This window comes from Psammomys obesus, unplaced genomic scaffold (assembly GCF_907164565.1).
Source record: "Psammomys obesus unplaced genomic scaffold, mPsaObe1.curated_primary_1811, whole genome shotgun sequence".
In the NCBI taxonomy this organism is placed as follows: Eukaryota; Metazoa; Chordata; class Mammalia; order Rodentia; family Muridae; genus Psammomys; species Psammomys obesus.
Genome location: NW_026596069.1, coordinates 32,952,258 through 32,976,884, shown reverse-complemented (window position 1 = coordinate 32,976,884; position 24,627 = coordinate 32,952,258). Strand labels below are relative to the sequence as shown.

Here is a 24,627-nt window from a genome sequence, read left to right as displayed (position 1 = left end):
CTGCGAGAATGAAGAAAGGCTACAAGTAGCTTAGGCAGCAAACAAGTGACGGCGACTACTATTATGTAAAACATCCCTTCCAGTCCATGTGTGAGCCATAAAGAAGGGCTTAGGCGAGACTGTGAGCACTTGTGAAATACAAGCAAAATCAAGTGGGAATCCACCAGGCTGCTGTCAGCACAGAACCTAAAGGAAGCCACTGGTGAAAACCCAGAGAGGAGCTTGAAGGCATCTCTAGGCCTGACCATCAGTGCACAGGAGTCAGTGGAACTGGTCACAAGCTTGCTTTGGGGATGTCTGCTTTGGTGAAGCAGGGTGTGGGGGACACCTGCTTAGAGCTGGATTATGGTCCTGCCCACACTCCTTTGATAGAGTCCTAACCTCTTATACCTTGTGATGTGATTTTATATAGAAATGGTCTTTGTCAATATAATAATTCACTTAGATGAGGTCATACTGCAGGAAAGTAGGCCCTACATGACTGGTCTTTGTAGAGAAGGGAAGCCAGACACAGATGTGCACACAGGGGGACACTGTGTGGAGATGAAGGCAAGCCAAGGAATGCAAGGCTCACTAGCACAGTTCTAGAAGCCAGGTGAGAGGTCAAGAACCCAGCCTGCCTATGTCGTGATCTCAGAATGTCCCTTCAGAAGGGGCTCCTCTGGTTCCTATTGTTTCACTTACCCAGTGAGCAGTGCTCTCCTGTAACAGCCTTGGGAAAGTAAACCAGCAATTTCCAGCAAGCTGCTCTCCAGGTTCAGACACATTTTATCTTTGAGCCAAAAGGAGTAGCCACCATTAAGTTCTACCTTTATAAATGGATCTCACTGACTTATCCAGTGCGAAGAGCCATAGTGGATGAGTGAATGGCATCTACTCTTCCCGAGAAGGTAAAGAGGATAGGAAGATGTCTTTATCATCACCATCCAGCTACCTGAACCAATGCCGTGAATGCAAAGAAGACAAAGAAAGACAGTGGTCAACTTTGGCTCTCTTCAAATTTGCCAAAGAAACGCCACTATGGTGCTTTGAATGAGATGTTCCATGTAAGTCTGTGGCATGTGAATACTTGGATACAGTTGGTGGCTGTTTGGGAAGGATTAGGGGGTGCGGTCTTGTTGGAGAAGGTGTGTCATTGAGGGTAGGCTTAAGGTTTTAAAAGTCCTTGCCATTTCCTGTGTGCACGTTCTACACATTTGGGCTGAGATGTGAAATCTCCGCTGTTCCTACAGCCTACCATGCCTTTGCTCTGTCATTGTGTGCTCCAACCCTCTGGAACATAAGCCCAATAAAACATTTTCTTTTATAAGTTGCCTTGGTCACGCTGTCTTGTCACAGCAGTAGACAGTAACCAATCCAGCCAGCTTTGGCTTCATGGGAAGATTCTCCAAGAACAGTTATCCAAAAAACAAAACAAAAAAAAGATTTCCCTTTGCTCGTAGAAATGGAGGTAGACTTAATTCATAACCAACTCCAGTGTTTGGGGGTGATTGTTTATTTTCTGAGATGAAACTCAACATAAACAGCCCGAGTCTCACTGAAGTGAGTCTGCTCAGAGTCCCTTAGTGGAACTGATTTCATCATAGTAACACTCTACTCTGAAATCTGTTTGGATGTCAGTTGGTTTTACAATGAAACATTTCAGACTTCTTTACCAATTGATTAGTATGTCATTGAGATTAAGACAGAGACAGAAAACTACTTTTTGTAGTGCCCTAGTCACAGAGGCACCAAGGGGGTTACTGGAGGTGAGAAGGGTTTGGGGTGGGCAGATGGCACTCTGAGCCTGACCTGTCCCCTCCTTCAGCGTCTTTGGGAGAAGATCCCTGTAGAAGACTTTGGGGCAATCTGTTGTTTTTGTTTTCACCATATTTTCAGCTTTTTCTCAGACTTCAGATATTCCACTCCTATCAGGCTAGGCCCCTCATGGTAGTTTCTCATGTAGAGGACTCAACTCAAGCATGAACTGCCTAGAAATCTCTCTTTATCTTTTCTTGTGACACTGCCTCCAAGAGATAAGAACCACACATTTTCTGGCTCCTTTATTGTTGTTGTCCTGACTTCCTGTACCTTAACTTGACCAAATCAGACCTAGCTTCTGTGGGTTCAACACTACAATATCTCACTTATTTGTGAACTACCTTATATTATTCTTGAGTAGGTTTCACGTACATATATGCCATTTCTAAATTTCTCTTTTGCTTCTTGTATTACTTTTAGTTATTTCTACTGTTATATATAAAATATTGTATATGAATTAAAACCTTAAGTACTGTCATATTTTATTATAAGCATCAGATTTCAAATCCTATCACATTGAAAATAAAAACAAAAAATTAGATCACACTGGGGATCCAAGTCCTTGGGAGGAAAATATAAGAAGACCTTGGGTTCAAGGCCAGCTACATAGTAAGATTGCTAGGGTTGAGGTGGATAAAACCTGTTGGGATGCTCAGAAGCTAGCAAAAAAAGAAAGGGGCAGATATCATATCAAGAAAAGAAGGCATTTAGACACCTTTAATGAGCAATAGTGAGAATCCAATACTCTAGCTATTAAACCTGTTCCTGCATCACTGAGCCCAGTAGACATGGAAACCTAGCTAAATCTCAAGGGCTTAAGGAAGACCCTGGAAAGATTCAGTAGTGAGAACATGGAACTAACAGAATAACAAAGAGGAAACACTAAGGAGAAGTCAAAGTCAGAGCTCAAAATGACAAAGAAAGCAGCCTTCAAATTTACTTGGATTCCAAGGTGAGAGGCCTGCCTGACTCTCACCTGCATCGAAACACCACGGCATGGCTGAGGTTATGATGGCATAGCAGGTGCAAACTTGGAGTGTCCTAGGACAGCCAGGACACATGGTCATCCTGTTTTCTAGGGTGCTGTTTCACTATCAGTGAACAGCAGCCCATAGCAAGCATACCCCCAAAAGCTGGCAGTCCTGGTCATTTTCTTAGTGCCGGGCACTACCACGGTCCGGGAATACAGTAGGTGAGCAAAGTGTCCCCTAGAGCTCAGAGTCTAGTAAATGTGGGCATTGGCTTCCAAGAGTCACCAATATTCTAAAATTATGGCCCAAATAATATACACTTATTCCAATTTGATAATATGTAAAAATTGTAAAAGTTGCTGAGAGACACAAAGAAATCAAGACAAGGCTTCCTTCTTAAAGGTTTATTGTCTGTTTGGAAAAATAAGATCACTGAAAACCTAAATTGCAATGTCAGGTTTAAATATCAACTCACGGCAACTGTGGACAAAGCATCACAAGACAGAAAAGAATTCAAAGACAAGTTAGTCTTAGAGAAGTCATGATAAAATGAGGTCCTGGACAGAGTTCATTTGGTCGGGAGAGGATTGACGGAGTAGTATTTGTCCTGGCTCATCAAGATCCTCAGTTTGGGTGGATGGAGATATGGAGGAGGAGGTGAGAGGTGAGAGGTGAGAGGTGGGGTATGAGAACCAGGCCTGCCAGGGCCAATATGGAGTGCTCTAAGTCGTCCGGTAGGACGGCTCAGGGCTAAAGGAAGTCAGCCTCTTAGAAACTGTTGCCCCTTGAGCAAAGCAGCTGGGAGCCCTCTGAAGCAGGACTACCACTAACTTTAATTTGCTGTGAATAGGAGCGACACAGTCCCAGGACACTTACCTTCCCCAAGGTGGTGGTAATCTCCCAACCGCTTTTGGATGCCAGATTTTTGAGAGCTTCCACATTGCTGTTACTTAGGGATCCCTAAAACACACAAAATATTAAACTTATGGGTTCAATATATAGGTTTGGGATCAAGAGTTTCAATAACGGCCAGTGCTGGAGGAGGTATATATTAAGTCAAAGCGAGAATGCTCTCAAGTGGGCATGGGTCAATCTGACATCCTGAGAAAAGACATATGCCTTTCAGTGTGACTCTGACAATGTGAGAAGTAAATTTGGATCCCACATTAGAGTCAAGCGCCAAAAATGTTTAATTAATCCTTCTTTTTTTAAAAAAAATGTTTGTTTTATTTTATGTATATGGATATTTTTGCCTGCATGCATGTCTATGCACCACATGTGTGCAGTACCTATGGAGGCCAGAAGAGGGCATCAGGTCTCCAGGAACTGGGGTTGTAGATGTTTGTCAGCCTCTGCGTAGGTGCATTACACCGAGGACCCCTGGAAGAGCCTCCAGTGCTCTAACCACTGAGTCATCCCCAGCCTCCAATAATCCTTCTGGCTTTATAAAACTTTGAGTTTATAAGCATGCCACTCATTGCAAATCGAGGCAGGACATCATTTAGAAATGGAGGGTTATGCAGCTCACCTTGTGAGCTAACCCAGCCTGGGTCTGACCGACAAGGAAGTTTCTGCTTTTCTGATGGTATGACCCTTACACAAGCCATAAATTTGTTGTTACCTTTTTGCTAATATCCCACTGTGTGCTGAGTGTAACTTCTTTCTTGTGAGAAATAACATATTTCCTGAAAAAAAATTAAGTATTAAGTAATGATTTTCATCTATGCTTAATGCATAACCCATGATAATTTCTTGATTTGAAGTCGGCCATTTAAAGAACGTGCTCTTTGGTGGGAGAATCAGGGATAACAATTCCCAGGCTGAAAAATTTTAACTTATAGGAAACATAAGTTCCTTTCCATTCCCATGATGTGAGCACAGGGACCCCAGGCAATGGCTCTTTGTAACAAGGCTTGTTAGAGAAAAGCCCATGAAATCCTCACACGTTAAGTCCTTTACCTGCCTAGGCGAATTCTCCTTCGTGCAATAGCTCCCTGATAACGCCGAAAATCATCCTAAAAAAAAAAAAAAATAGTACAAGCAATCAATTTCTAATAGTTTGGCACTGAGATCTGTAGGTGGCCTTTCCCTAGACTAGCTGGTGCTCCGTGTCTCTGTGACACTTCCTCATGGGGTCTGAGCTGCTAGACAACTTTGGAAGTTATTTTTATTTCCTCTTCAAAGTGGAGAGTATTTTAATTTCTGCTAACTAGAATCACACAGATTTCATTGTAGAGTTTTCAGAGGAGGTCAGTGTTAGCTCTAAGTCGATTCCTGGATGAAAAAGACAGGTTTCCCAGGAATGTGGTCCAGAATCAAGAGCAGCACTCCAGACATAGCAGCAGATGTAGAAAGGGTACACAGAGAGCCATATGCCACACAGAAGCACCTGACAGTAGAGAGGGGTGCCCGGGGCTTCCACCATCACAACCAGAGTGGTGTGGGGAGAATAGAAGAGGGAAGAGCCCATTGTACTTAGGCATAGAAGAAAGCAAACTTCGTTCGAAAGCCACGGAGGGGGTTGGCAGTGGGTAGCTGCATGGGGCTCTGTGCTCACTGGTCTCATCACTGATGCTTACACGGTGATAACTGACCTTTGAAATGGGTTGAATTCTGGGAAAGGTGATGAGTTCTTCCTGGTCATCAACAGCATTGTAAATGAGAAAAGCGCTGTTGATGTGGCGGCCTCGGCCCTCAGCCCACTCCTGACAGTCAAAGGCCTCAACACGCACTCCAACTTCCACACTGCAAGGGGAATGCAGGGCGGTGGGCAAGGAGGGCCAGCACTGGGCAGCCTCCTCTCTCACCAAGCAGCAAGAGCACAAGTGCTCTGGCTTTCTCCTTTGAAGTAGCAAATCTGTACAACTGCTAAAAATCCACTTGGAGGCTATTGTGGGAATGCAGGTTTCCACTTTTCTTTCCAAGTGGGCCCATATGTGTGCATACATTCATTGACATATTTAGTTCATGGAGAAGGTAACTTAAATTGTGCTCAAACATGTTTTCTTCCTTTAAAACAATAGTTCTATGGTTTAAAAGAATGAAGAGCTAAAGTTTGGCAGAAAACAGAGATACCTACCCCCCGCCATTTATTTTACTTCTACAAGGGAAGAAAAATTCTGTATGAAACCTTTTCAATGTGTGCTGAGAATTAAAAAAAAAAAAAACTTGATGTAGCCTGGACTCACTGTCATAAAAAAGGCCAAGTATGGATGCCGAAAGGAAGAAGTTCTAGCTCTGTTAGGATAGCAGATCCCAACTGGAGCCATTCTGTGCCAGATGGATGTCCCATATGCAGAAAAGAAGACTAAAGTGTGTGTCCATAGATAGAGGAAAGTTTAAAAGTCTTTAGATGGTATTGTGACGTAGCTCCCACACTCCCCTCCCAAGCGAAATAAGAGCATGGTTCACACATGACTCTTGAATGGCACATGGAGCACGCATTACCTGTTCTGGAACGTGTTGTTGACTATGGCGCTGAATACAAGGCGGTCCCCAACTGTGGATGGCCCCCGGAATTTAAACATATCCACAGACTTCAGAAAGGGATGCCCATGACACAGGCGGCTGAAGGAAACCAAGGGAAGAGGAAAGAGGAGATGACCATCCTGTACAGTGTTCTCACAAAGGCCTGACCTGTTGAATGGCTTCACTGGATGAGTGAGCAGCCTCTGTTCTAAGTAAAGAACTCTTCGGCTCCAGAGGACCCTGTGTGCAGAGGGTCTGCTCCCAGCCTCAGCCATCTGCCAACAAACTGGGTATCATGAAGATGCTAGTCCCTTGGCGTTGGTCTTGTGCTCTATGAAAGTCCCTCCAAAACAAGCTAATCCTTCTTGTCATTTGAGTGTCACATTCATCCTGACAGCTTCTGACAAAGGTCCCAGGACACTGTGCCGTGTAGAATGGGGTAGGGCCAGCCAGTGCTGACCACACTTGTTCCTCAGCTTCCCCATTCACTGAACCTGTCCACAGATCAAAAGCCAATATTTTCCTTCAGAGAAAAAAATTTGCCTGGATTGGTGCACAAAGTAAGAAGGGCTACAAAGTGGACATTTCTCAGGCTTTGTGTAATTTTAAAAAGGAAAACCACTTCAAACCACTTCTCTTGTGCCCACCCCCCAGCCCCGCCACCCCCCAACCTAGCACTGAGAACCTTGCAGAAATAGTTGCGACCGTCTCCATCCATGCCATGATCTGCCCGCCAAACGTGTTTCCGTGATGGTTCGCGTGGGGTGGGAGGACAAGCTCAATGCTCTGAACGGAGGTGCCCGTGGTGGTGGCAGTTCCTTCTTCTTCGTTACAAATGGGACCTGTGAGGTGACAGCAGGGGCCATGGGATCAGCTCCAGCGCCTTTGCTGGACTTTCTCCCAAGCAAACACAGCTCGGACATTTTCAGACATTGTCCTCACAACCCTTCACCAAGGATGTGAGTGGTTTCTGTAGAGCAGCCTTCATCTGAAAAGCATCTACTTCCGGTGTTCTGGATTGAGCTAACAGATCAGGAGGAGGCTTTAAAAGACAGGTTCCCCACCTGTCTAGCACACACACCAGAATTTTGATTAAAACTGGGCAGGGCACAGACGGTAGCCATTTTGGTGGTAATGCTATGCCCAAACTTAAGCTGTGTGCTTTAAATATGGACCATCTATAGCATGTCAATTAAGTCTCAATAAGACCTCTAAACAAAGAAGTCAGAAGGGCTGCCAATGGGGTGTGGAACCCCATAAACTGCAGAATGGGTATGTTCTCTTGGGTACGTCAGGGCAGAAAAGACACACACAGCAAGGCCTTTTCTCATTTCCTCTGCTTCTTATGAATCAGATGCTTCATTCACAGAGAAAACTGGCCTTTCCCCTCTCAGCCATGGAGGAACCATTTTCTCTGGGTGCTAAACAGCAGTATTCACTTGGCCATGCTACTGTTGTCACACAGCACCACATGCATACCTTCTATACATGCTGCTGTGGGGAGAAGAAAGATTGATCGGCCCCAGGGACCGTGCTGGGTTAGTAGAGTCAGCAGGCAGTGTGCTCATGGAAAGCCAGCTGCTGTCAGCGGGAAGCGGGCCTCTGGAGCATTCGCTTCTGGTTGACCAGAGTGTGGCCCTAGGTACCTTTTACCTCACTTCACAAGCAGATTTTTAGATTGGTAGCTAATTGATGATTTCTTTCTTTTATTTCCCCTTCCTTCTGTTGATTATTGCTAAAAATGTGGCATCAGCTCCCACTGCTCTGGGTGAAATCTCAGACGCTTCCTGGGACCCACATGTCCTCTGTCCTGGTCCAGCCTATGTGACCATAAACCTGGCCGCCAGGCCTCCTCCTCTCTTTGCTAAGCACATTGATCTTTAATCAGTTACTTCGAAGAAGGAAATTGTCTTCAAGGTCAGGACATTTCCTCATGACCGTTCTGTCTGCTGCACCCCACTCCCACCTCCGACCAAGCCCCTCCCACATCACTTTATTCTGTCTTGGATCATATCAGTGAACTCTTTCACAGATGCCTTCTTTCTAGGAAAACATGGGGTAACCGAGGCTGGGAGCCAGCTCGTTTAGTAGAGTGCTTTTTGTACAAATTTGAGGACCTGAGCTGATCCCCCAGAACCCACGTGTGAAAGCCAGGTTTGTGTTGCAACCTTACAACCCCCGGATTAGGGTGGGGGAGACAAGGAAGGCCCCGGGTGTGCCCTCCAGCTAGTCTAGCTGAACTTCGAGCTGGAGAGCTTGTAGTTCAGTGAAAATGACTGCGATGGCGGGTGATTGAGAACACTGCTGTTGCCTGCCTCCACACGCATGTGCACACATTCACACGCACACCTGCACGCCCATGTCCACAGATAAAATTACTCGTTTATATGTGTGTGCTCATGCACGCACATGATAAGCCAGGTTAATTTTTTTTTTTTTTTTTTTGCAATACTAGAACCAACAAAGATTTGTTGCATGAATAAGGGCAGTTGACTCTGCGGAATCTTTCCCCATCCTGGTCCCTACTCTTAGAATGCTTCAAGGAAATGCTACGGTCATACTGCCTCACACAAGAGACTGTCTTCTGCTTGTGACAGGTCCCCCTCCCCCTTCACTTAAACACAATTATCAACACGCACTTCTCCAGTGTAGTAGCTGTGAAACAGTATCTCACATTGGTTACAATTTGCATTTCATTGAGTACTGATGAGGTCCAACATTTTTCATATGTATGTTGAATACTGTTGCAATTGCTTAATTAAATGTCCATACTGTTTTCTTCTATCCCTCCCCTGGAACTTCAGTTAAGGAATGTTACATTCTAACTACTCTCTCTCTTTCTCTCTTTTTCCCCCTCTCTCACACACATACACATACACAGTTTCACACACACTCACACACAGACACATGCCATTTATATGTCTTACATATAATATATGTGTAGGTGGGGTTTCTGTATTTTGAGATGGAGTCCTAGCTCTGAGGCCTAGGCTGCTCTGAAACTCCTTACATAGCCTTAATCTGTTCTATGTCTTGCTTATCTCAGAGCTTCAGACTTGCAGTGATTCTCCTGCCTCGGCCTTCCAGACGCTTGGGTTACGAGCACCAGCTGCCATGACTGGTCACTTACATATTTGGGTGGACAGTCTCCTTGTTTCCTCTGCAGACTTTCCACATCAGCTCTTTGTTCCTGAATCACTCATCTAACTAAGTAATGGAGCTATGGATTGTCTCCAAGACCTCACATCTGACAGGCAAGCTCTCAAGCACCAGGTTGCATTCCAAGTCAGTCTTACTCATTATGTTACAGTGGCCTTGTGACATCATCGTCATCGTCTTATATGAAATGGTCTTATTGGACCCCCTCCCCCCTTCAGACTTTGTGGATCTGGTATCACTTCTAGATCTTTGGGTCTTACTGATTTCAGTCTTGTGATATTTCTACCAGAAGGCCTGGAAATTATCTGGAGATTCCTGAAGCTAGATAAAGCCTCTCCGCCACAGTGGGTTTTGTATGAGCTGTTACTGGTCGCAGTGGGGCTACAGTACGGTCCACATTACACTAAAGTTCACGTGATCTGCTTCTCCCCAGGCAGCTCCTGGCCTGCCACACCACGCCCACATGAAGAGGAGCTGGGGACTGGATTGTGAAAGGCAACGATTCCCTTATGCCATGCAGGGCTAATTCTTAGACAGAAAGCCACTTATCAGGGCTCTCTGAACAGGCACAAAGGGTTGGGTGGAAGGTGAGGTGTAGGGGGCTTCTGTGCAATGGACTCACGGAGAGTCCTTGGGTGATTGCAGCTTCCCATGAGTTCCCGTTTCACCTGTGCAGCCGTCCACAAGTGCCCGGCTCTTCCCACAGTCTGTGGTTTGGGCACCTTCAGGCCCCAGGGTCAATGCAATGGTTAGAACAGCCTGTCTGTGCTTCTTTGGCGTCCCCGGGCCACTGCTGACACACTGCTTTCCCTTGTCTGAACGCTGAGACTGACTTGCACACAGAAGACACGTTTTCCCCGGGTCCAGCACACTGCTGTGAACAAAACTAGATTGCTTTCTGGGTGATTTTCAAAGACGTGTAAAATCCTAACCTCTTCTAACTTCTGCTTATTCTCACTTGTCTAAGGATTTTTCTGAACTGGATCTTGTTATGCTGCACAGGCTGGCTCAGAACTTCTGAGTCTTTTTGCATCAGCTGCCAGAGTATCTGGGGTTCAGGTGCAGGTCACCATCCTCTGCTCTCTGATTACAAAGTTGATTTTACTAGATGAATTCTAAAAATATGGTGGGTTAGTGCTGATTGAAATATTTTCCATTTAATGGTGCTTGTTGAAATGGCATTTTTTATTCAGAAGAAAACATTAACTTTGTTTATTTAAAAATATCTATAATAGGGTGATAAAAATCTAGGTGACTATTTACCTGTCGTAGCACAGATGGGAGGGATACACTCTGTGTCTTCTCTTGCATTCTAAATTCCTTACCCTAATATGCACTATCTGTTTTTAACTGGTTATAAAATAATTACAGAACAAAATTAATAGAGGGTCTTAGACTCTGAGAAATATTGTAAGATAAACAGTTTCTCCTTTTCTGAGAGGCAATTATAGAAAAAGGCACTTGCTTCCTATGAAGACATACACAGCACACACAAGGACAGCTGGGGACCGGCTCCTTTGTCAGGTTGAATGCATACAGGTATCAGCTACACCTGTGCAGAAGTACACAGGGAATAAGTATCTTTTATCTGAAAGAGTGTCTTGTAGATAATTGCCAATAGACTGAAAAAAATGAGCTTGCCAGATCCATAGGGCAATTCGGGTTCACAGACCTGGCTAGACCCACGTCAAGTAAACAGACTGCATTCTGCAATCCAAGCATCAGGCTCAATGGTTGTCAATGGATGTTTTTAATTTGTTGTTTCATCATCACGCTTGGTCAATTTCACATTTGTACTGCATATTTTTAGATAGGGAACTTTGACCTGGATTCGGGTCATTTTATTCTAGCTCTTGTTTTCATTCTGGTCTATCCGGAAAGGATAGACCAGGGCAATGCCTGAAGACCTGATTTTGTACTGAAGAGCTGCAATCAGAATAGCTCACACTTTAATCCCCTCTCCACCCCCACCCTGTAGCGAGTCGGTGGGACAATAATGTATTCCAATGGACTTTTACAAAAGCTAATATCATCTTTCCCACTTTTCTTATGAAAACAGAGAGGCTGGAATCAACTTTCCTAATATTCAGAGGATGCTCATTTCCATTGTGCACCTCAAAGGCGACAGCTCACTCAGTCTGAGGTTGTGGGATTATAGATCCCTTAGCTCAACAAGCACGAGCTGTCTGCCTTCCTTCAGAATATGTTTCCTAATTAAGAACAGCCTTTCTGAGACCTACAACAGAGAGTGCACAGACCACGATCCCTGTCCCATCCTGAAACTGCTGAATCCATTGCTCTTTCAGAAAAGCTGCCTCTGAGTCCTGTGGTGTCATCAGTGACATAGAAGTTAGTAATATTTCCAAGATGAAGATCAAATTGTTACTATAGAGTTAGGTTAAAAGTTGCCTCACTGCAAAGAATGTAGGATAATCTATGTTGGGATTTAAGTAGGTCAATGAGAAAAGCTTTTTAAAAATCTGTAATTCTAAATTGAACATGCGACTCTGCTCTGCCCAGTACAAAAATTACACTAAGTGACAATGAGATTTTGCCTACCTCATCTTCTTGCAGCAGCTCCTGCAGTCTCTTTCTCTTCAGGAGTCTTCCCATGGACCACAGAATCTGGACCTTGCATTTCTTCTATCACGGTCTAACATTATTTTGAAACCGTTCATGTGCCTGGCACTAGGGTATGAGTTTTTCAAGACCTTGCATTGTTTATCTTTTTTGCTTTCTTGTTGCATGCTCCTTGCATGTGCTAGGCATGTAATACATCTGTCCTAGATGGAAATAAGCAGCTGATGGGTCCTTTACTTCTTGATGCTGAGAGTGAAGGAGCCAGATATCCACAAGACAGCCCACATGCTCATCCCCAGTCACACATTTGGCTCCTCCAGCAAGCACCAGGTCACCTGAGCAGCCCGTGCCCTGCCCAGGGTTGCCTTTTCCGTTATGAGGACTCTTGCTCGAGAGTTCTCCAGTTAAAAAGTTGGAATATTATCCTTGAGACACTGATGTGGGGGACGAATAGACATGGTGAAGAAAAACTCTTGCAAGATTCTGGATACATACATACGACTTTATAACTTCTGAAGTCACCAGAGATCCTGTGACTCTTGGGTCCCATGCCTCCTGGTCAGCACGAAGCCTCCAAGCCTCTGACTCTGTCTCTTCTTGCCTCTGGCCTTTGAGTGTACTTTGTCCTCCTCCTTCTCCCTGTTCTATCCTGGCCTTTCTCCCTTTCATCCTTTTTCCCTTTCCTCTTTTTCTATGTCCTCCTTCAGAGTCAGTGGAGTTGGAACGTCTGTGAGCCTCTCTAGAGCCCTGGGCTGGCTCTCTCCATTTCCTCTCCTGTACCATGCTCTCTCTTAGGATTTTAGAGATGGTGTCAAATAAAAGAAAAACAGAGAGTTGGAAGGAGACTACAACACTGACGAGCCCAGGAAGCCGCTGGCAGAAAACTAAGAAAGTGTATCTCGTGCGTCAGTGTGGAAAGCACAAGGACATATTAATAAGCTCTTTCTCTTTCATTCTTACCATGGGGTCTTCCTCCAGCTTCTTCCAGCTAAGATTTTATATATATTCTGTTGAGAATATATATGGCTAATAAGAAGTTCTGAATGAGGAAGTACTCAGTGACCTGTGAGCTGTCACACCCTTTCATTCTGCCATGCTACCAAGGACTTGTTCCCTAATAACCACCAAGACCTCATCTCTCGTTCCCCACTTTCCCCTGAGAAATTCCAGCCTAGAAACCAGGGTCACCATGTGCACTCTCAACACCCATTCCTTTTTTTCTCTACTTCCAGGCTCTGAGAAACAGACCTAGCATCACCCGAGATGTGAGAACGTGCGCTCTGAGAAAGCCCCCTTACGGGCCTTCCGGCGCCGCGGCCCTAGGAAGTCCCCGCCTGTAGGCTTACCGTCGAACCTGCTGCTCTCCTTCATGATGTTGTTGAGGGTGCTCTCGTGCTGTAATCGGACTTTCCTTCTCTCCGCAGCCAGGCTGTGCTCCATGTGCTCCTGCTCTGTCTGGAGCATGACGGGTCTTAAGAGAACCTGGAGGAAGAGAGTTTATCTTTGGATCTATCAGTCACGGCCTCCTTCAAGTACAGATGCCCAATGCCAATTTTCTAAAGGCAGATGACATACCATATGTTTTTTTTTTTTTTAATTTTCTTTGACAATACGATTCATTACTCAAATCATCGGGTTTTCTTACCCTTAGATGACAATGTTTGCAATTTGAAAAGAAGACGATATATTATGGATTTAATGTTTCAACCAATCTTATTGAGGATCAGTGAGACAGCTTAATAGGAAATGTATGTGATTTACAAAGCTGGCAACATGACTTTTGATCACCATATAAAAAATTATGTAGTGATGCTAGATAATGTACTATATGTTTTTTTTTAACTCAAGTAAATGGAGCCTCTATTGGTGTTTCCATTTACAAGATCAAAATAGGCTTTGTTATTTCTCATTTGAAAGCCATCCTTGTTTACTTTTATTTTGTTTATTTTTCAGTGGAATTACAGAATATAAAATTCTATAAAACATGTAACCAGTGAATAAGATGTGGGACTGTAGTTCCACTGAATTTTTGTTGATAATTTTTTTTCTGTCTTTTGCAAAATTGAGACATCAATGGGAGGTAATAAAGGGATTTTAGAGAAAACTGTCTTGTACCAAGAGATACTCCCAATGCAGAGGTTTCATCAAAAGCAGTGTCTAATATGCAAGCAGGAACCAATATGCCGGTGTGGCACTTCAGCTGTCAGCCAGACCCCGCGTGCAGCAGAGCTTTGGCCCCAGCTCCCCTCCGATGCCCTTGTGCTGGATCTGTGTGGGGAAGATCTTGGCAACTCCAGGATACTTCCAGTCTGAACTTGACCCTTTACCCAGATGAGGATAAAAAAAAAATCTATTGACGTTTAACGTGCTGTTTAAAGTCCAAAGCTCCCTGCACTGCCTGCCTCACGTGTCAGGAATGTGTGGACGGACAGTGACATTTTGATTGCATGATCAGCAGAATATATATTAGGTGGCCTGGAAAATCTGAACCTCGGCTCCCCTGCAAAGAAGACCCTTGGAATCATCCATCATGATGACTCCAAGCCCACAAAGTACACATGTGCGCTTGAACATGAGCTTGGGAGCCAGCACTGCCTGGAAGGTGAGGCCTCTGTGAGTGGCCGGGCCTTCCCTCTCTTGCTGCCTCACTTCCTTCCACACAGTCCAGTTTTGTGAGCCCTTCTAATTACTTGCTCTGTTCAACTGTTGAGCTAAATCTAGTTAATCATTGCCAGTTTCGTCCTGGGATGAACTCCCTTTGGACAGAGATCCTGGTATTTCTTGTGGTTCTAACTCAGTCACAGCCTTTCACGCCTCTCCACGTGATGTTGGGAAGTACCAACTGGAACATTAGCTAATCTGGGAAAGGTGCTTTACAGTTTATGCTGACTGAGGTAGTCCACTGAAGTAGGGCTGAAGCTTACAGTAGCACTATAAGGGAGCTGGCTTCCCAGAGTGGTTCTTGGAAGCCAGCTCTTGTCTCTGTAGAGACGGGTCTGGCATGGTCTGTCATGTGCTAATTCCACTTGTTCTTAACCCAGAATGAGAAGCCCGAAGCTATCGGGGAAAAGACAAGATTGCCTCTTTTTCCAGATAAAGGAATGGCTGGTGATGTACCCTCTGTCACACTGTCAAGGATGAGAACTCTATACCCAGCCCCATAACACTCCCATTTTGAAAGAGTTTAAAGATTTTGAGAGATTAAAAAAGAAACTAAAGATTGGCAAAACCTCTCGTACTGCTCAGATTTTCAGGATATCTGTGCTGCTTGGTCAGAGACTACTAGGTCCAATCCATGACCAGAAAGCTGATTTTCATCGCTTTAGATGAGAGAATTAGCATATGTGCATGCCAGGTTGGAGCAGCACACTCAGGCAACAAGGATTTGCCTGCAGCAATTTAATGAGAGGCCTATGAGTCCTGTGGGGCCGCCTGCCACCAAGCACAGGGTGGTCCAGCCCGCCGCGCTGTGTTTGGAGTAGCTGCGGGGCGTGGTCAGGGCCACCTTTGCTGGCTGCAGTGGAAGCATAGCTTCGTCCTGTCTGTTGTTATAGGAGGCACTCTAAGAAAGCCCTCAGCATGAGGGAGAACTGAACAGCAGACCTGGCCATGGCAAGTGCTTAGGAGAAGTCACTTTGCCTATTCTTTGATGATTCCTGAATGGAAAACTTATAATTTGAATTATTATATTTTTCAAATGTGTTGATCATCCCTAGACACACTCTCTTTCTAAATAGAAGCAACAAAAAGAAATTGCAGCATCCTACACTGTGGAAGATCTGGCTTCTGATTGGCTAGGAGCTGGGCAGTGTAAAAGGACACAGTATTTCTTTCAGTATTTTCTGAATGTTTTTAGTCCAGATGCCCTAAAGTTTATTTTTAAACTTCACTAATTAGCAACTTTGATACTTTCCTGAAAGTCTAAAAAAAATGGTTGGACTATGACTTTCAATTCCTTGCCAGATTTTTCCTGCTTAAAAAAAAAAAAAAGGTCAACTTAATTTTGAACTCTATAACCAAAAAAAGAATTAACCCAGAGTAGATATTAAAATCCTGTTTTTCCTCTTTCATGAATTTGCTACTTTTTTTCTCTCTTTAAGGTATTCCTTTCTAAAGATCTTCCTTTCAATTCAGTTCTATGATGTTGCCACAGAATAATTCCAATAAACATCAATGAATAAAAAATCTTGAGACAAGGAAGTGAGTGTTACAGCAAGAAAAAAATAATAATTCTGAAGCGGTTATTTCAATGTCCTTGCCTTACAAGAAGGGAGTCTGTGCACATAGAAAAATGTACCTTTTCTTTTCCAACTGGTTTAGCTACAAACGTGGAGAAAGCCACACAGAGAAGCTTCTCAGTGCCAGTGAACTTGTCCTGTACTATGACTTTGATACTGATCTGAAGGAAAGAAAAACAAACCATCACTCAGATAACAGAGTCAACTGCAACACACAAAATTCAGTTACGTACTTCTCCAACCTTTGCCTTTTGGTTTTAAATGACATCAGCATTTTAATGTATCTTTAAGTGATACTGCTATCTCAACGATGGTCTACCCACTATGACAAATACACTATATGGTATTCCTGACTGTAGGAATACACACACTTACCAGGAATAAATATGTGGGGTCTAGCTATCTGTATCAAACTCACTGCACAGAGGAAAAATTTACTAACTTTTAGGTTAATTTTCTTCCAGTTACACATATGTCCTATTGCATATACACAACATAATATTACTCACATACATACGTGTAATGTAAATGTATATGAAATGCACATCAATGTTTACATACATTATAAATTTATCATGTCACATTTGAAGTTTTGTATTCTAATTCTTGAAACTTTGTCTTGATGCAATAAGCATTTTAAAATCATATTACTAGTGAATTCCCTCAAGACAGCCTAGCAGAGAGTGGGACTGTCACTGTTTTTAAGCTTCGGTCGTTGGGTTTTATACCCCAGGATAACATGGGCAGAACTGCTGCTAGCTGCAGCTGGGTTTCCTCGCTTGTCTTCTTCCTGGGCAGCCAGCAGTTCCTGGGGCATTTTGTGAGGATGCTGCAGTGTCTGGCTCTCTCTCTCTGTGGAAGACCCTGAAGCTACTTCCACAGACTCACGTGCCACAGAAGACAAGAGCTTAGATTTGGTCTAATAAACACTGTCCTCATATCTCAACCAGATAAGTAATAACAACTTGGGGCATCTCAGTGCAGCACTGAGTAATGATAAAGTACACGTGTTTCTACATCCTCACCAGGAACACCATGTGCAAAAACAATCAATAATTCATGACCCACTTAAAATTTGATCTTTTCCAGTTCCCACCAGTTACCCGCAAATTTCATGATTTCCTTGTTTTTAATCGCTGAGTAATATTCCATTATGTAAATGTACCACAATTTCTGTACCCATTCCTCAGTTGAGGGGCATCTGGGTTCTTTCCAGGTTCTGGCTATTATAAATAAAGCTGCTTGTTGGATCATTGATGGAGATAACCTAGAACCCCTGCACAGACGTAGCCCATGACAGTTTGGTGTCCAAGTGCGTTCCATAGCAATGGGAACAGGGACTGTCTCTGACATGAACTGATTGGCCTGCTCTTTGATCACCTCCCCCTGAGGGGGGAGCAGCCTTACCAGGCTACAGAGGAAGACAATGCAGCCACTCCTGATGAGACCTCATAGACTAGGATCAGAAGGAAGGAAAGGAAGACCTCCCCTATCAGTGGACTTGGGGAGGGGCATGCATGGAGAAGTGGGAAGGAGGATGGGACTGGGAGGGAAGGAAGAAGGGGTTTATGGAGAATACAAAGTGAATAAAGTATAATTAATAAAAAAAACCAAAATTTGTATTTGCATGGTAAATCTTAAATTAACTGGATAATAATGAATCAGATATATGTCAATTATTTCTCACCTCTAAAAATAACCCTTACCCACATGGATTTTTCATGTTAGAGAAACAGACAACGAAGAATAAAATAATACCTCAAGCAAGAAAAGCATAGCTACAACTCTGGAGTGGTAAAGTTCAGGCACTACCAGCTACCAGGACAGTTGACTGAGGTGTGTGTGACAAACAAGTGCCTCAGAGACACAGCATGGTTAGGGAAGAGTAGGTAAGACTGGAGTTACACTCTGAAAAAAGCAGAAAACTAGATAGGTTCAGGAAGTAACTATTTCCACACATGAGAAACAGGTGATCAGAGCAATGATGTCCCAGGATAGAAGACAAATGAAAAGAACATAGTATTTCCTTTCATCTTTAAGATAATTCCCAGAATACAATAAGGGAAAGGAAACCTAATTTAGCTGAGTTGAAGAAGCAGAAATAAATAGATCAAGGGATCTGAAATTTGTTGGGCAGAGTAACAGAAACGAGATATCCACATAAAGAGAGAATTCTGGAAATACACATGTGGTCTTCTTGGGTCTTTGGGTTGATGCCAGTCTGAGCATGCCCAGCGTGATCTCACAAAGCCAGACCAGAATAACTTCTGAGGAAACTGCCTCACACTAGAGGGCTGTGAGGAGAAACTTTCAGCTCTCCCACACTGTTAGGAATCTTCTGAGTTCCCTCCAGGCAGACCTCACTAAACATGAGGCATCCTTAGAGCCCACAGAAGACGCCAATTTACAAAAGGCATCTGTGGCCTTTTATTGACTTGTTTTTATTGCAAGCCAGTGTCAGGGGACAGAGACACAGTGTTTGGGTAATTATATTGTAAGAAGAAGCAAGAACTAGACTCCACAGTTTGCCAAACACAAAAAGAATGCCCCTTCCTCTGCGCGCTAACTTTGGGTGCCTCCTTCAGTGTACATGGCATTACACTGAACTTGAGTGGCAGGCCTGAGTTGGGGAACATCAGCTCCTTAGAATTCAGCTGCGCACAGATTTAAGGGCTTTCTGAAGGTCAGGATCGGTGCCAGCTGTGAGCACTGTTCTAAGCGTCCTCCTATGAGCTCTGAAAGCACTGGGGACGCGAGCTCCCACACACAGACCTGCGCACAGGGCGCCACCCACCTCCATGCTTGTGCTGAACGCTCTGGTCACTTTTGCTCTGATGGTGATAATTTGTCCAATCCTGTTGATGAAAAGAAAGGAGGTCTCAGCAATCCTGGCACATTTTATTTTAGAGTTAGAGATTCAGTAGACACATGTGGCATATAGCAATTCTGCCCTGACCTGCTGAGAATACCCATGCGTCAACAGCTCAGGGGGAAGCTAACTGCAAAGGTGGGCCTCCAGGACAGCTGTTAATCTTTCACATCGTGCTTACATGGTTAACAGGCTCCCTCTATTTAGCCAGAAAAGAGCTCTTGCAAAGACAGTGTTCCCAGTGACCTTACTTGCAACAGCTACTTCTTACGTGTAGAGCCTGTTCCTGTAGGGACTCCTGTCAAGCACACAGGGACGCCTGTATCACTGATATTTACTTTAAAACATTAGGTAACAAACAAATAGAAACAAACCAGGCCATCGGTCACTGTTCTAGGTAGATGTGGGCCCTCAGAGCTGCTCCTCAGCCCACCCGCTCCTCACTGCTATTGACCTTACCGTCAAGTCTTTTCGTCACTGATCCCCTCATCTTAGTGGAAGTTAAGAGCTATCCAGTGGAAGCCCCTGGCCCCGTCCCACCTGACCCCGTCGGAGCCATGCTGTCACAGCCCCTCTGCATTCCTGTTTTTATGTCCTACGCATCACCTTGTCTCCTTCCATCTGGCATGTCAGCTCCTTCCCCTCTCAATCTTCAACCTCTCTGCTTTCCTGATTTTTTTCAGGCAATGAAAATATTTAAGGTTTCTTTCTCCATCTAAAATCTTTTCTTTCAGTTCTGGTTTATTTGCATATTTGGCTTTCCGAAAGAATCAGCGGTCCTTCTAGTTCAGGCTGCTCGCTGAGCTGTGACGAATGGTGGCCGAACTAAGGCTGAACTAAGGTGAGTGAGTCAGGGCCGCTGAGTCAGTACCTAGAGCATTGTTTTTCAGTGTGGCCACACCGGTGACGAGTGAATGCTTTATGAGCGCTGTGTATAAATCAGGCAGCACGCCAAACGCCTTGAACCGCAGTCAACAGCATGCCCTCACCGAGCAAGAACCCCGAGCGCGTAATATGATTCCCTCTTTACGCTCAGCAGGAATTGCGTAAACGGTGATATAGTAAGCAACTGGCTGGCCCAGAGTTCAAACCCTGCGCTTAGCTGAGCTCAAAGCCCTGGAAACATGCTCCTACATTGGCTCCTAGAAAGAACAGCAATCAATTCTCCTTTAACCACAGCAGAGAGACTTGTTTAGATATATTAAGGACAGTCTATGAGGTAAATCAAGTGGTGTTGCCAGAAGAGAGAGCATATCCACTCAATGCCTTTATGTACACGTGGAGGCCCTATGTCTCTCATAATCTGCAGCAATCCAGGCAGAAAAACTAGAAGGAAGGAATTCACATATGTACATAGGTAGATAGAAATCTTAAAACAAGTAATTATTGTGTTGGAAATCTGAACAAATCAGTATTTCAGCACACTTTTCTTTTTTTGCATTTTTTATTAATAATTACAATTTATTCACTTTGTATCCCGGCTATGGCCCCTTCCCTTGTCTCCTCCCAATTCCACCTTCTATCCCTTTTCTCCCCCTATGCCCCTCCCTTAGTCCACTTTTCTTAATGTTTAGATTAATTTAACTAACTTAGAAGGTGATAAAAGTAATGCAAAAACCTTCATAAGGAAAATAGCCTATGCATTTGCATTTTGACTAAGCAGTTCTGTTTTTAGGAATCCATTCCCAAAACACACTAGCAAAAGCATAAACATTACACATAAATTCATATATTGAAGTGTTATCTGTAATAGCAGAAGCAGTTCAGTGCTTACTGATGGGGACCATAGCGACCTGTACCGTGAAGAGCAAAGCGCCTGTTGAGTGTGGACAGCCATCTGTACTGCTCTAGCGTGGTTTTATGGAAAAGGTGGAGAAAGTGTCATAATATTTTGGAACTTATTTTTTAAAGATTATGAATAAATGCTCACTTATATCTTAATGTACAGGGAAAATTATCAGATAAAGAAGGTAGATACTTAAGACAGGGGAGGGAGCCTTGGAAGCACAGAGGTAAAAACTAAATTTCCCAGAGTGAAATGTATTTTCCACATTTGCTTATAAATGATAAGCAAATGCTTTTAAATGATAAACCAGATACAACAAAAATAAAATGCAGTCTTAAAACATAGAAAGCAATTGAACATGAGAGTTTAACTATCTGGAAGAGACTTCTTTGGAGTAATTTTAAATAAAATGATTGTGGCTATGTTAAGATTTTTAAAAAGAACCTTAGTATTTTGGGGTATTTAATGAATTACAAATCACGACTAGAATTAGTTTCAGAATAATACGTGTGGGAAAGGCCACAAAGGGCCCTGATAAAAGTGTGTGTGATCTGATTATTCTGACAGCTCAGCGATGCGTTCTTCTGAGGCACCACCCTGTCCTTTCCAACTCCATTGACTAACTTGAATCCCTTTTCCATAAGGGCGGCCAAAGCATATTTTATGGCTAAAGAAGCTTAATTTTATGCTGGGCATCCATCTTGGTACCCACCAGCAGTTGCCTCGGACTCCAGCCCCAGATCAGTTCCCAGAAATCTTGACTCCGTGAACACCCCCAACAACGTTCAGTTTAACTATCTACTTGTGCTATAGTGAACTGATTTCTTCTTCTGTAACTTGATAATGCAGATGCCCAAAGATTGTTTTTAGTTGCCTTAACCACTGTTTTTTTCTGCAAAGGGGATTCTTTCCAACACAGGATCCCCAGGAACCACCAGAAAATAACCCCAAACACCTAAGATAGCCCAATGGGTAGAGGCCAGCGTAAAAGCTCAAGCAACTAAAGACAGAGCAATATGGCATCTCCAGAACCCAGTTACCCAGGGTCAAGTAGCCCTGGACACCCCAGCATAACTGAAATCCAAGAAGATGACCTAACAACTATGCTCATGAAGATGATAACAGAGGAAACAAATAAGATACGTAAAGACACAGAGGAAGATAAACTCAAACAGAATATTGCCATCCGTAAAGAAATAGAGGAAGCTGCAGCCAAACAGTTTATGGCCTTTAGAAAGGAAATGCTTAAAGCACTGAATGAAATAAAAGAAACAGAGTTGAAGGAACTAAAAGAAAAACAGGAAAGTACAATCAAACAGGTGAAGGAAGTAAACAAAACAACTCAAAACCTGAAGATAAAATTGGAAAAATTAAAGAAAACACAAATGGAGGAAATAATGGAGAGGAAGAATCTAGGGAAGAAAACAGGAACTACAGAGGTAAGCATAACCAACAGACTACAAGAGATGGAAGAAAGAATCTCAGGTGTAGAAGATAGAATGGAAGAAATCGATATATCTGTCAAAGAAAATGTTAAATCCAAAAAATTCCTGACACAGACCGTCCAAGAAATCAAAGACAATATGAAAAGACAAAACCTAAGAATAATAGGTATAGAGGAAAAAGAAGACTCCCTTCTCCGAGGCCCAGGAAATATTTTCAACAAAATCATTGAAGAAAATTTCCCCAAGTTAAAGGAGAGGCCAATAAGAATACATGAGGCCTACAGAACACCCAACAAATTTGACCAGAAAAGAAAATCCTCCCGCCACATAATAATCAAAACAGTAAGTATACAGAACAAAGAAAAAATACTAAAAGCTGCAAGGGAAAAAAGGCCAAGTAACATATAATGGCAAACCCATTAGAATCACACCTGACTTTTCAACAGAGACTATGAAAGCCAGAAGGGCCTGGACGGATATCATGCAGACCTAAGAGAACACAGATGTCAGCCCAGGCTACTATACCCCACAAAACTCTCAGTCCTCATAGACAGAGAAAACAAGATATTCAATGAAAAAACAAATTTCAACAATACCTACACACAAATCCAGCATTACAGAAGACACTGGAAGGGAAAATACAACCCCCAAAAATTAGCTTCTTTCAAGAAAACACAGGAAATAATTAACCTTACTACAGTAAAACACAAGCCCACAACCTGATGACCACAGCCAACATCAAAATCAAGGGATCTAACAGCCACTGGTCATTAATCTCTCTCAACATCAATGGACTCAACTCTCCAATAAAAAGACACAGATTAACAGAATGGATGCGTAAACAAAATCCAGCAATCTGTTGCATACAAAAAAAAAAACAAAAACAAAAAAAAAAAAAACCTAAGACACAAAGATAGACATTACCTGAGGGTAAAGGGTTGGAAGACGACTTTCCAAGCAAACGGACCCAAGGAGCAAGCAGGAGTACCCATTCTAATATCTGACAAAATAGACTTTCAACCAAAATTAATAAAAAGAGATGGGGAAGGACACTTCATACTCATCAAAGGAAAATTCCACCAGAAAGACATCACAATCCTGACCATCTATGCCCCAAATACAAGAGCACCCACATTTGTTAAAGAAACATTGATAAAATTTAAACCACATATAGATCACCACACATTAATAGTGGCAGACTTCAACACCCCACTCTCAACAAAGGACAGGTCAACAAAACAGAAATTAAACAAAGAAACAATATCTCTGACAGAGGTCATGAATCAAATGGACCTAACAGACATCTACAAAACTTTACACCCAAACACAAAAGAATTTACCTTCTTCTCAGCACCTCTTGGAACTTTCTCCAAAATAGACCATATAGTTGGTCACAAAGCAAGCCTCAACAGATACAAGAAGATTGAAATAATCCCTTTTATCTTGTCTGATCACCATGGAATAAAGCTGGACCTCAACAATAACAGAAATAGCAAAAAGCCTACACACACATGGAAACTGAACAACTTGTTACTAAATGACAGCTGGGTCAGGGAAGAAATAAAGAAAGAAATTAAAGTCTTTCTAGAAATCAATGAAAATGAAGACACAACATACCCAAACTTGTGGGACACAATGAAAGCAGTGCTAAGAGGAAAGTTCATAGCACTAAGTGCCTTCAAGAAGAAATTCGAGACAGCTCATTCAAGCAACTTAATGACTCACTTAAAAACCCTAGAAAAAGAAGAAGCAGACACACCAAGAAGGAGCAGACGGCTGGAAATAATCAAACTCAGGGCTGAAATAAATCAATTGGAAACAAATAAAACAATTCAAAGAATCAATGAAACCAAGAGCTGATTCTTGGAGAAAATCAACAAGATCAACAAACCCTTAGCCAAGCTAACTAAAAGGCAGAGAGACACCACCCAAATCAACAAAATCAGAAGTGAAAAGGGGGACATAACTACAGACACTGAGGAAATCCAAACAATCATTAGGACTTACTTCAAAAGTCTATATGCCACAAAATTTGAAAATCTAAATGAAATGGATAATTTTTTTTTAATTTTAAGGATTTTTAATTTTTTTATTTTTTTTTATTAATTACACTTTATTCATTTTGTATCCCCCCATAAGCCCCTCTCTCCTCTCCTCCCGATCCCACCCTCCCTTCCCTTTCTGCATGCATGCCACTCCCCAAGTCCACTGATAAGGGAGGTTCTCCTCTCCTTTCTCATCTTAGTCTATCAGTTCTCATCAAAAGTGGCGGCAATGTCTTCTACTGTGGCCTGGTAAGGCTGCTCCCCCC

The 24,627-nt window shown here is 43.1% G+C and overlaps 1 protein-coding gene across 3 annotated transcripts in view; it reads right to left on the bottom strand.

The window, feature by feature from the left end:
• Acot12 (acyl-CoA thioesterase 12) overlaps positions 1-24,627 on the bottom strand; it is a 47,753-nt gene that overhangs the window by 7,717 nt on the left and 15,409 nt on the right. For 2 of the 3 annotated variants that reach the window (XM_055625505.1, XM_055625503.1), the window contains exons 3-11: positions 19,011-19,071; positions 16,276-16,377; positions 13,325-13,460; positions 6,925-7,081; positions 6,219-6,338; positions 5,366-5,516; positions 4,731-4,786; positions 4,393-4,456; positions 3,648-3,731 (exon numbers count right to left, since the gene is read on the bottom strand). In XM_055625505.1, the coding sequence (XP_055481480.1) occupies positions 3,648-3,731; positions 4,393-4,456; positions 4,731-4,786; positions 5,366-5,516; positions 6,219-6,338; positions 6,925-7,081; positions 13,325-13,460; positions 16,276-16,377; positions 19,011-19,071 (931 nt within the window). The remainder of the gene's footprint in view (positions 1-3,647; positions 3,732-4,392; positions 4,457-4,730; positions 4,787-5,365; positions 5,517-6,218; positions 6,339-6,924; positions 7,082-13,324; positions 13,461-16,275; positions 16,378-19,010; positions 19,072-24,627) is intronic. The other variant, XM_055625504.1, reaches the window with a different exon arrangement.